This window comes from Drosophila busckii, chromosome X (genome assembly GCF_011750605.1).
Source record: "Drosophila busckii strain San Diego stock center, stock number 13000-0081.31 chromosome X, ASM1175060v1, whole genome shotgun sequence".
In the NCBI taxonomy this organism is placed as follows: Eukaryota; Metazoa; Arthropoda; class Insecta; order Diptera; family Drosophilidae; genus Drosophila; species Drosophila busckii.
Window position 1 is genome coordinate 9,727,171 of NC_046608.1, and position 12,602 is coordinate 9,739,772.

Below are 12,602 nucleotides of genomic sequence, written 5' to 3' on the forward strand. Positions count from 1 at the left end.
AAGCTAAGCTTACTTATTGAATTTGTTGTAAGGTATACGTTTTTAATTTTATATGCATGTATATATAAATATGCAGTACATTTTATTTAAAAAGAGTCACTTTGTGCCCACTGTGCTTGCTATCTTCACACATTTCCCCTTAGTTATTATTGTTTTTGTCTCCCTCTCTCTTTCTCTCTCTTCCCTTTTGGCACGTGTGCAAATCATTTAGGGTTGCATAGGTTCCCAAAAGCTTTTATGCAACGCGTTAAGTGGCATTTACAGCATGCACAATCTTAAGTGATGTGGCATGCAACATAGAGTTTGCTTTGCCGCCAAGCTAATTGCCATTAAAAATAATTTGGCAACAATTTACTCATATATGTATTTAACTATACCATTCACCATTCGCAACAATTTATTTATAACTCACCCTCCCGCAGCATCAACAACAAAGACATCAAGCTGAAGAAACCCAACAGCGTATGGCTCACCAAAATCCAATTTTGCAACTGCAGTGCAATTCTCCAGCAGTTTGATCACCATACGATTTGATATATAATTTCAGCAGTTAATCCAATTGAGTTTAACGCCTACATTGTTGCTTGTGTTAAATCTGTCAAAGAATTGACAGATTAATCATAATATAGTATATAGTTACTCGTATATAAACATTTACCATTCGAATTACTTTTTGGCATAACTTTAATTTTACATTCTATAACAGTTTTAAATATGCCAAGCTTAACTGCAAAAGATGCTTGAAAATGTTTAAGAGCTTGTGAATTAGAAAAGTATTTCAATAAATTTGTTTTCGGCTTTCAAAAAGTATGTTCATTTTACATAAATATTGTTACGCATCTTATTTATATACAGAGTACAAAATAATTGTAAGAAATATAAAAAAAAATTATATTAATTATTTTTGTATAGTAACAATGTTTGAAAAGCCCTGGTAGCTTTTAAATGATTTCAATTTTAAAACAACAATGGGCATTTGCATCCATCTCTCTCTGTATCGAACAGCGATAGCTCTGTCTCGCTCTCAGACCAGGCAAACAGCCAGTAATGTATTTATGATAAAGGTACTCTAAAGCATTTAAAGCGTTAAATGTGTGCGGGTTTATTATTTGATGAGTGTGTATGAATGTGTGTGAGTGGGTGGGTGACTGTGTGTGTGTGTGTGTGTGTGTGTGTAAAATCCCTCCCACGCACGCATCGAAACGCCGCTGGTAAAGCACTAAAATGCTTGTTAATAGTGAATTTTTTATTGTTGCAGTTGTTGTTTGTTTTGTTGTTGTTGTAGTTGATGTTGTTGTTTATATTAGAGCTAAGCTTATTGCTGTTGTTGTTGTTATTATTGTAGTTTTTGTAGTAAGGTATGCTGCTGCTGCTACCGCTGCTGCTGCTGTTGTTGTTGTTGTGTTTGTTGTTGTTGTTATTAATCGCGCAGCAATCTGTAGATGTGCCAGCTTGCTTCTAAGACGCTGCTGCAGTGCCAGTTGACGTTATCTCATTGGTGTCCAAATGATTCATCTGCTGCTCCTGCTCGGCACGCAGCTTGGCTGCCTCCTTAGCCAGCAGTTGCGCCTCTAGCTCCTCGACATTGCGAAAGATGCGCGCATACTGGAAGCGCTCCTGACACGCCAGCTTATAGTTCTCCGCCTCCTGTTCACACTCGCCAAACACATCGCCGTCCCGCAACGCCGTGTAGATCTTAATGGCATCCTGTTTGGGCAAAAACAAAATTACATGTTCAATTAAATGTATAAAAGAAAAGCAATCAACGCCGACATTGATATACACTTTGATGCAAGACTCTCTAAATAAATGAATATAGCAGAGATCTTAGTGGACTCGATCCAAATCCAACTTAGTTTGCCATCAAAGTGTATAGAAATGTTCCACTGCATTTGCACGCACCTCTAGTCGCAGCTTGTCCAGCTTAAAGCCGGTGATGAACTTAATGGCCGCCTGCTTTTTGCTTGGGTCCAGCTCATACATGCCGCGAGCGCCCTCGTATAAATGCAGTATGGAAGTGGCATGGTGCTTGGCAATGAATTCATCGTTTAGCTGTTGGGGCGTTTTGCTGCCTATCAGTTCTTTGGTGGCCTTGTCGAGTACCTGCTGCACATGCTCATTGAATGCTTGCTGCTTGCGAGCAATACTCAATGCCTTCATGAAGCGTATGATACTGCTGTGCACCACAGGATGTGTGGCATCTAAAGCACGTGCACGCTGTATCGATTGCAGCATTAACAGCAGCTTGTTCTTGCGATAGTACACCTCAAAGGCCAGTAAATGCGTTTCGATGCGCTCTTTGGCTAATTGCTGCAGTGGCTTCAAGAAATCAATTGCCTTCTCCAGCGGCTCATCGGTGCGTTCTAGCTTCTCCGGTATCAGCTCATCCAATTGCGGTGCATCCGGATCCGTCTCCTGATTCGCTGTCTGCTTAGACTTTTGATGTTGTTCACGTTTCACTTGAGCCTGCTGCGCCTGTGCGCTCTCCAGCTCTGCTTTCTTCTTGGCCTTGCGCTGTTTGCTGCGCAGCTTCTTCAGCTCCGATGGCGGCAGGTTCTCTGTAATGCAATGCAATGCATTAATACCACTCTCATTCACTCCCATTTGCATACTACTCGCATATACTAACCAATGTCAATCTCTTCAATGGTGGCCTCCGATTTCAGCGGCTTGTCATAGAGGTGTATGTAGACCTCAATGGCGCACCTGGCGGCCTTAAAGTAAAATGGATGTTTTCTCAGCACATCCTCCAGACGCAACAGACCGACGTACGCACGCAGCGTCATCTTGCGCATGCAGTAGGTATGAAAATCGAATTGATCTTCGATAATTTCCGAGAAATGCCTATCAACTTCATGGCATTTTTTTAACGATTCACCCCAGCGTTCCATGCGCTGGAAGGCGATAGCGCACTCCGTTTGGAACCACATGCACTGCATCTCGTTAAGATTGTCCATGGCCGAGACGCCTTCGCGTGTAAATTTCGCGCAAATCTCTTCAGCCTCCGTGACCATATTGGCGCGCAGCATATACTTGGCGCACTTGGAGTTTATATAACTGCAAAGTAAATAGTGAAATTAAATAAACGCTTTGTATAAATTGAAGCTTGGTTTAAATACCGATCAGCTGTGTCCATGCTTTGTGCCTCGTCCAGCCACACATAGGCCTCCACCGGATCGCCGGCATGTTTGAAGATTCGCCCCTTCGTAATAAGCAGCTCGATGAGCGTAGGTGTGTGATCAATGGCCACATTAATGTACTCCAGCGCACGATTTGTGTCACGCATATAATCATAGTGCTGGGCCAGAAACAATGCTGTCCATACCAGTGCCGATGCTGGCTCCACGGGCAAGCCCGCATCCGCGTCTTCGCGCGAAAAGTGTCCCGAACGTGTTAAATTCTCAAAGTACTGCAGCGTCAGCGACTCAATGGTGGCCGCCTTTTGCGAATCCTGATGCAACGTGCGCACATTGACAAACAAAGGTGGTATGCCTTTGCGTAAGCCACGACGCAGATACTCATCGGCCACCGTAGTGAACTCGGCGCCCTGTGCAATGTTTAATGGCAGGCGACGTGGGCAAAGAGCGCGTGGATATTGGGCTTGGAACTCGCGATATACGGCCACAATATCGCTAGGCGCACTGACCTGGCGCGCAAGCATATACTGCTCATAGTAGAGCACATTCTCAGGATTGCGACGTATGAGCGCTTCGTAAATGGCAACGGCCTTATCATGCTGCTGCAGCTTTATGTACAAATCTCCCATAGTTTCGCGCACTGCCAGCTTGTCCACAATTTGCGTTTCATACTTGAGCAGATGATCGAGAGCTTGCTGCAAATACGCAGATTCAATGAGTATCTGATTCTGGTAAAGCAGCAACTCCGAATGGCGATAATCATGGGCCTCCTAAAAAAAAAGCAAAGCAAAGTTTAATGAAAAGTTCTATATCAATTGAGTGTGTGTGTGTGTATTTGTATTTACAATGGACGTCTGGGACTGACTGAAAGTCTCCAGTATATTGTTGGCCATAACGTGATCGCCCAGCAGATGATAGCTCATGGCGAAACCAATCCAGGAAGCGTGCTGCGAGGGACGCAGTGTAAACAAATGATGACGCGTCTCCTTGTAACCCTCAAGATCACGCATTTGTATTTGCAGCAGCGACAAGTCCTTCAATATTTGCAAGTTATCCTTTTCCCATTTAAGGGCATTGCGATAGCATTTAATGGCCTCATCATATTTCTTATCGCTGCGCTGCAGCAGTCCGTACACATGCCAGCACACATGGGAACGCAAATCGTTGCGCAGACCCAGACGCACGTACTTGTAGGCCTCCTCACGACGTCCCAGACCATTTAGCGTTAGACCCTTCATGGCCAATGTTTCGCCATGTTCAGTGTACTTGGGATTTGAGAGTATCTGCTTGGCCAGCTTCAGGCCGTTTTTGTACTGCTTCATTTCGTAGCATTTCTGCAGGCAAAGACAAGTCAAAATAATTTAGAAATAAATAAAACATATACAAGTACATTGAGGCAATGAGTGAGTTACTGGAATTGTTTTGGTGCCCGCACCCAGCACACAACATTTTTGAGGTTATGCACAACAACAAAAAAAACACATATTCTCTTTTTTCTTAATGCAAATACCTTTGCTGGCTAGTAGTATTTGATTCCTTTGTTAATATTAACAAATTACAATTTGTAGCTGTTGGCATAGTTGTTGTACTGCCAAAAATAGGCACAACCAAAGAAAAAAGCACATGATAATGTGTGTGTGTGTTTGTGTGCGCGCACACACACATATAAAGGTATGTATGCATGTGTGTTGTGCGTGCATATGAAACAAGCAGCATTTGGCAAAGTTGCCGGCAATTGATCATTTGACATAAACATAAATTTAAACATTTCTGAGCTTACCAATAATTTACGAAAAAGTGCACCCTCCTTGGGTGGCAGTGGATCGCTGGAAGGCATCTTTCGACCGTTTGGCTGCCGCTTTACTGCTCTTCTTTTTCTTTTCAGCTGCTACACTTTTGCACCGGGAATTAGAAAACGCGTTCCGCTCACTATATGTGTGGGGTGTAGGTACTGTTATTATTTCAATTTAATATTATAAAACGTGTCAACGAAATTTTCTAGCCCTGGCCATACGACTTTAAAAATATATATAAACCTATATATATTTTTTAATGCTTAAAATATAGCGCGAGCACGAGCAAAAATTTCGTCTTGACAGTGAGACAGCAACATCAATGCAATATACACATGTAGCATGTGCTCACGTGCTATTGTGAATGGCAAAAAATAAGTTTTTGCAAGGTAACACACAACTATTCTAGATTGGTACAATTTTAATCACAACAATAACGAAAGCTCATTTATGTTATTCAAATGCTTACCGAGGCGCTTGTATTATTTAGATTATTATTTTGTTCGTTGTATCACAGCTGTAGCCACTGATTAAACAGCAAGAAGCAGCAATTGTATCAGCGGGAAATCACTTGTTATATAAATCGTAGAAATTATTACTTAAAATGTGTGCAATCTACTTATATACTACAACAGTAACAAATATATAGTGCCGCGACGCTGTCACACAAGCCGGTTCTCACATATAATTCTGGCAATTGGACAATTAACAAATTTGTAGAAATACGTGAGAACTGACATTCACACATGAAAACTCACAGATCAGCTGTGAAAACATGTCGATAAACTCCATAAATAGCCAATTGGAAACGTAAATCTGCTGGCCGCCACACTTAACAGCACACTGTCATCACACAACTCAAAGATTGAAAACAAAATAAATTGTAAAACATGAATTCATTGGCACGTCTTGGTGGATTTGTTTGTCAATCTGTGCAAATTGCAGGCTGTGGCGTAAGTGCAACTGAAATCTACTGTTTGTTTCATTGAGCAAACTCTTTAAATTGTATTAACAGCTGCAGCAAGTGCGAACCAAATATGCCGACTGGAAAATGATACGAGATGTTAAGCGACGCAAGTGTGTCTCGGAGCACGCCAAGGACCGGTTGCGAGTAAATTCGCTACGAAAGAATGACATACTGCCCGTGGAGCTGCGTGAAGTGGCGGATGCCCAGATTGCAGCATTTCCCAGGGACTCATCACTGGTGCGTGTGAGAGAACGCTGTGCTCTTACGTCACGACCCCGCGGTGTTGTGCACAAATACAGGCTGAGCCGTATTGTTTGGCGCCACTTGGCTGACTATAACAAGCTGTCTGGAGTCCAGAGAGCCATGTGGTAGACTTTTAAGATTGTTAATTTAGCGATGTTGAAAACATTTGTACAATAAATAGCTGTAATTGCATCAAGAAGCGGCTTTGAATTGAGCCTGGGTCGTTTAGATTTAGAATACATTATTTATCAGCTAACCACCAAGATTTATTAATTTACACTCAAATGGAATTGGAACTAGGACATACACATACATTTGAAATGTCCCGATACTTTCCGTTATCGTTAAGATTGCTTTGCTATGCTTGTCGATACATATGTCATCGATAAGCTGCCTGTTTACTTTTTGGTCTGGCTTTTTGCTTAAACATTTGTGTTTTAAGATGGCAAGCACATCAGGTGGCAGTCAACAGGATCTCAATCAGAGATCAATAAACTTAATTGAATTTAGTTTTCTAAACCACAGAGCTGAGCTTAGCCCGCTATTGTCGACAAACAATCGCCATCCAGTGCGTCTGGTGGAGAATGAAGATGATTTTTGGAAATTTGTGAACAAATATGAATGCATGCTGCGCAGCATGGGCCACCCAATGCTCCCAGCGTGTCTTAAAGGGGATGAGCTAAATGAGATAGACCCATTTCACAAGTACAAGTACTTATCCATTGAGATGGACGGGTCGGTGCTGCGCATGCAGGACAAGGATGAACTAGAGAAACAGTTCAAACAGCTAGTACTCATTTATTTGGACTTTAAGCAAAAAGAGAAATTTGCGCGCCTCCGAAAATTGCGAAAAGGACAAAAGGAATTGCCCATAACTGCGTTCAAGCAAGACTTTCGTGAAGCCTTGGATGCAACGCGAGTGATCATTGTGGCAGGCGACACAGGCTGCGGCAAATCGACACAGGTGCCACAGTATCTTTATGAGTTTGGCTATCGCGGAATAGGTAAGTGGACAAAAAACTCGTATCAAATATGTATTAACGAAGGTACACTCTCATGCAGCTTGCACACAACCACGTCGTCTCGCCTGCGTTGCCTTGGCCAAGCGTGTGGCGCAAGAAATGCTGGATGACTATGGCACTAAAGTGGGCTTTCAAATACGCTTTGAGCGCAATAGAACGCAAAACACCAATATACTATTCATAACGGAGGGTTTGCTGCTGCGCCAGTTAGCTCTGGCTGAAAATTTGGAGCAGTACGATGTAATTATACTCGATGAAATTCACGAGCGCAATTTGTTTGGCGACTTTTTGCTTGGCGTAACCAAATGTCTGCTACGTGCCAGGCCACAGATAAAGCTAATACTCATGTCAGCTACCATCAATGTTGAGCTGTTCCATAACTTCTTTAGAGATGAGGGGGCCAGGCTGGTGCAAGTACCTGGTCGCTTGTTTCCCATTAGGCTGCGCTATATGCCACCACCAGCGCTGGAGCTAAATGCTGGTCAAGCGAGCGCCAAGCGCAAACAAAACGCACGCCTCGATCCTGCACCGTATATACAAGTGCTAAGTCTCATTGACCAGCAATATCCCCGTATGTAGTTTGAATTTATCTTAAAAAGAAACTTGTATTGACTATTGATTTTTCAACTGCAGTCACCGAACGCGGCGATGTGTTGATCTTTGTCAGCGGCGTCGCTGAGATTGAGACCGTCTGCGAAGCCGTCATACAATACGCCAAAAGGCAGCGCCATTGGATAGTGCTGCCACTGCACAGCGGTCTAGGCTTGTCCGATCAGGATAGAGTCTTTGATTACGCACGAGAGGGCATGCGCAAGTGCATTGTGTCCACAAACATAGCAGAGACTTCGCTTACTGTGGACGGTGTGCGCTTCGTCATCGACTCTGGCAAGGTAAAGCAAATGAGCTTCGATGCCGTCTGCAAGGGTCAGCGCTTGAAAGAGTTCTGGGTATCCAAGTCATCAGCAGAGCAGCGCAAAGGTCGTGCTGGACGCACAGGACCAGGGGTAAAAGTTACACTTACCTAACTGAAACTGGTGTGTTGATAGAATTACTGCAGGTTTGCTTCCGTCTCTACGGACAACAACAATTTGATGCTTTCGAGGCATTCCCTATACCGGAAATCTTTCGCGTGCCGCTGGACGCTATGCTGCTAGCCATGGTAGCCATGGGCTTGCCCGATGTGCGCGTATTTCCCTTTGTAGAGCCGCCCGATTCTGAGCGTTTAGAGCAAACAATATTGGATCTCAAGCATCATGTAAGTAGCAGCAGCGATTCCATTTCAAATCTCTCTCTCTCTCTATCGCTTACTCGCTTGTCTTGGTCTTGGTCTTGAAGTGTGCAATGACCGCGGAGGAAAAACTAACACCACTTGGAAGCTCTTTGGCCAAGCTACCCGTTGATTTGCCCATTGGCAAAATGCTGCTCATGGGCTGTGTGTTTCCGGATGTGGAGCAGCTGCTTACACTGGCATCCATGATGTCCGTACAGAATCCATTCACCACACGTGCGCATTCGGATCAGCGTTGCGAACGCGAGCGAGAGCCTCTGGAGTCCGAGCAGGGCGATCTCTTTACGCTGATGCGTGCCTACTGCGATTGGGTGCAGCTCAAGCGCAAGTATGAGAGCTCGCGCAAGTGGTGCCAGCGTTTGGGCCTCGAGGAACAGCGTTTGTATGAAGTCAGCAAGCTGCGTCAGCAGTTCCAACACATTCTCGAAGGCTGCAGCATGGCGCCAGCCAGCAGCTCCAGCACCTCGCTGAGCAAATCCGAGCGTTCGCGCCGCGCTGGTGAGCTGCGTATGTTGAGGGAGTTGAAACGTCGCCAACGCTTCGGGCCACAACGTCAGCGCAAGCTTCTTAAGCATCAGCCACATCAGCTGCCCGATGATTATGATGACGATGATGATGATGATTTCGATGATGACGATGAGTCGCAAAAGGATATGCGTGATGTGGACTTTCGCCTGCGTCATGATGGACGCCAGCTGGCGCTGCTGGAGCGCTCAGCTCGCATGGAGCGAGATCGTGATGTTATGCTAATGAAGATATTGATTGTCAGCGGCTTCTATCCACAGCTGGCCATTGCCGATGAGTTCAACTACTGCAAGGGTGGTACCCAGCAATTCTTTCACGCACAACTCAAGCCGTTTCTGTCACTGCATCCCAATTCCTACTTTGCCAAAAACTATGAACTCCTCAAGCTTACAGAGAGTGATATACAAACGAAGCCAGATTACTATACGCCCAAGCAGCCGCTCAGTGACCGCCATCAGTTGCTCTGCTATCAGTAAAATAAAACTTGCTAGTTGCATTCAAATTATATTTAATATATTTCTTACGCTTGCAGATCCTTGCTAGAGACAGCCAAGCCATACTTGATGAACTGCATTCGCTTGCCTGCAGCGCAGACATTGCTGCTGTTTGCCTATAGCATCGATACCAATGCCAGCGTAACACGCATTGTCTTTGATGGCTGGCTGAGCTTGGACTTTCCGACTCCAGGCAGCGGCTTGAAGCTGCTCAGTCGTGCCATTCAGTTGCGACGGCACTGGAACAGTCGCCTGTTCGCCAAGCTCAATGGTTGGTACCTGAATTTTAAACGTAGAATTGTATTTAATTAAATACGCGTATATCTTAGAGCTTAATCGTCCGAAATGCGTACATCCATCACATCACAACAAATCTCCAAAGGAGGATAAGGAGGATATACTTTGGTATGATTTGGTGGACTTTATGAATCTCAATGTAGTCTATAGCATCAAGCGTCTGCTGCCCGCCGATTTGAAAGTATTATACACACGCTGCGCGCCCAACCTGGCGCTGAAGGAAAATCCGTTTGCAGACAACTTTGAGCTGAAGGTGAACGCGGACAAGGGCGGCTTCAATGTCAGCGAGAACGTGGTCTATGCCTGCCTAGCAGAACAGCCTTGGTGCTTGGCCATGGATGCAGCGCTGCAGGCACAGCCCTGGAAATGTGCTGACTGTGACCTTGAGCTGGAGCAATACGTGGTAACAGAGCAGCTGCAGCATCGCTTAAAGTGCAAGCGACGCGTCGTCACCAAGCGCAAACGATCACCTAGCCCACCAAAGCCAAAGCCGGATGATGGCCCAACGTGCAGCAAGCACGCCCCTACGCTCTATCATTGTCTAATGTGTGGACTTGATCTCCACTTGTCACAGATTGACATACTGCGTCATCGCAAACAGTGCTCGATCTTAACAAGGGATTGAGCATTGATATATATAGTATTGGATTTATCTTAAACACATTGTAGCTGTTTATTCAAATATTTATACTCAACTCGAACATTTACGCACGTTTGCGCATATATTGTATTGGAATTTATCTCAAACATATTGTAGCTGCTTATTCAAATAATCAATCAATATACTGTAGCTGTTTATTCAAATATATGTATGTGGATAACTTACATGTATTTGAATTTAACATTGTAGCGTTTCAATTAAATATTTGAATATCACTTACATATATCTATGACATATTATGCTATTCACTTGAATATATAAAATATATGAATATCATAAATATATATGACATATTATGCAGTTCACTTAAGCATATGCATATTGTAGCTGTTCAATTGAATATTTGAATATCAATTACATGTACTTACATGTTTCACATATTGTAGCAGTTCATTGAAGTTGAATTAAATAAAGGAATATCCCTTACATGTATCAGAGTTTGGCTTATCCGTTTATTTGTTAACCGCACAAAAGTAAAAAGCACACTGAGCTCGGATCGCGAGAATGTCAAAGCATAAGAGAGCGAGCTTTCGCGAGCGGACCAATCAGAATGCAGCTCTATGCGAATTTTAAACTTGTGGGTGTGAATGCCAGATCTCATCGAATTTCGCAATCGAATTTCTCACTGAATCAGCTGTAGTGCAGTTGGGCGCTCACTTTAAATAGCCTTCTGTGGTTTTATGTTCGCTTGTTATCTTGCTTAAGCAACGCAGCCACTGAACATGGCTAGCAGATTCATTTTCTTTTCTGTACATGTAAAATTATTACTTTCTATATATACTTACTTACATAGTAAAAAGTAATATTACACTATACGGCATTTTGACATTTGTTTGTAGTTTAAGTAATGCATGTATTTATTTAATAAAATTCTTTCATTTATGAATTTATGACACTTGAAATTAGACAATTTAATGCACTTCACAAAAAAATGGGTTTAATTCAAAAACAAATTTGTTTTGATACTTATGTAACTGTAAAATTTCTGCTTCGCTTTTTTTTGCTTTTGTTTTTTTTTTTTTTAATTACAGTACGAGCGTTATATATAGTATTGGTTGTTGTTTATGCTGAAACATATATCCAATTATTAAGTAAACTACGCAATTAAGCTATTTAGAAACGTAATGCCAATTGTTGTACATAGATATATATATATATGTAGTATGTATATAGACGCTTAGACTAAACTAGTTTGTGTTGTAAATGTATTTGTATATAGTATGTTGCTATATAAATCATTTCACATGAAATTTACTTGCGCACATAGTAGAAGACGATAATTTTCCATATAAAAATAATAGGCTGTTTTTTCCTTGTATAATAACACATATAGTATAAGGTATAGAAAATATAGTTTAAGTATAGTTTGTTTTAGAGTTCCTGCCCTGACAAATATGTATATATACTATATATGTATGCATGTATGTATGTATTTAGCACAAATTTAGTACTTATAAAATAAAAACCTAATCGTAGGTTAATTTGATTGAATTCGAAATGAAAGTGCAAAGTACAAAGTAATTTTTTATAATTTTTGCAAAGACAAATTGCACACAGTTTGATTATTATGAGGAAGTTTAGAAGTTTGAATTTTTGTCTTAGATTTTCATTGCTGTATGCTCATATCTAAATATATATACATACATATATGTATTCTCTGATTATACATATATAAAAAAAATATATATATATTTTTAGCTTACTTTATGTTATTCTTTTGCCACTATTTTTGTTTTTGTTTGCAACCGTAGCAACATTATTGTTTTACCAATTTGGATTCGAATTTGTCGTTTTTTTTTTGTTTAAAAAATTAAGTATACACTTACAAGTGTTGTATATGGATATGTTTGCAATAACTGTAGATGGTTCTTGTTTTAAAATTATTTTTGCAGTGTTGTTTGGAATGAAATTTTGCGTTACAAAGAATTGTTTCAATAGAAAAAAATACAACAGCAACCAAAATGATTTCAATAGAAACACTTTTGGGGGTTCAGTTAGTTTGTATACAAAAATAGTTATAAAATATAGAGTTATTTAGCTTATACGGAACTAAACAAAGTTGTTGCAAGACAAGTTGCAGTTAAATTGATGTAGGCGTGTATAAAATTTCGTTCTTTCATTTTTTGTTTGTTTTCTTTTTTGCGACAAAGTATAGAAAATATATAAACTGGGAAG

General features: G+C 41.7%; 3 protein-coding genes across 4 annotated transcripts; 2 read left to right on the forward strand and 1 right to left on the reverse strand.

Annotated features, from left to right (window-relative positions):
* Positions 1-1,348: 1,348 nt before the first annotated feature.
* Positions 1,349-5,586, reverse strand: LOC108606608 (N-alpha-acetyltransferase 16, NatA auxiliary subunit). The gene is made up of 7 exons (XM_017996876.2): positions 5,400-5,586; positions 4,918-5,066; positions 3,983-4,471; positions 3,120-3,907; positions 2,630-3,057; positions 1,903-2,558; positions 1,349-1,707 (listed from the first exon to the last, which is right to left on the reverse strand). The coding sequence occupies exons 2-7, from the start codon at positions 4,972-4,974 to the stop codon at positions 1,459-1,461; spliced, it is 2,667 nt and encodes an 888-aa protein (XP_017852365.1). The 5' UTR covers positions 4,975-5,066; positions 5,400-5,586; the 3' UTR covers positions 1,349-1,458.
* Positions 5,587-5,733: 147 nt separating this feature from the next.
* On the forward strand, positions 5,734-6,339 carry LOC108606609 (28S ribosomal protein S14, mitochondrial). Its single transcript, XM_017996878.2, has 2 exons — positions 5,734-5,883; positions 5,946-6,339. The coding sequence occupies exons 1-2, from the start codon at positions 5,821-5,823 to the stop codon at positions 6,267-6,269; spliced, it is 387 nt and encodes a 128-aa protein (XP_017852367.1). The 5' UTR covers positions 5,734-5,820; the 3' UTR covers positions 6,270-6,339.
* A 13-nt stretch (positions 6,340-6,352) lies between these two features.
* Positions 6,353-10,607, forward strand: LOC108606607 (probable ATP-dependent RNA helicase DHX34). Of its 2 annotated transcripts, XM_017996874.2 has the most exons (7): positions 6,378-7,144; positions 7,203-7,733; positions 7,796-8,166; positions 8,220-8,417; positions 8,498-9,447; positions 9,508-9,740; positions 9,799-10,607. In XM_017996874.2, the coding sequence occupies exons 1-7, from the start codon at positions 6,517-6,519 to the stop codon at positions 10,389-10,391; spliced, it is 3,504 nt and encodes a 1,167-aa protein (XP_017852363.1). In that variant the 5' UTR covers positions 6,378-6,516; the 3' UTR covers positions 10,392-10,607. The 2 variants fall into 2 exon arrangements, with proteins under 2 accessions (XP_017852364.1, XP_017852363.1); XM_017996875.2 differs by lacking the exons at positions 8,498-9,447; positions 9,799-10,607 and having other exon boundaries at positions 6,353-7,144; positions 9,508-9,686.
* The last annotated feature ends 1,995 nt before the right edge of the window (positions 10,608-12,602 follow it).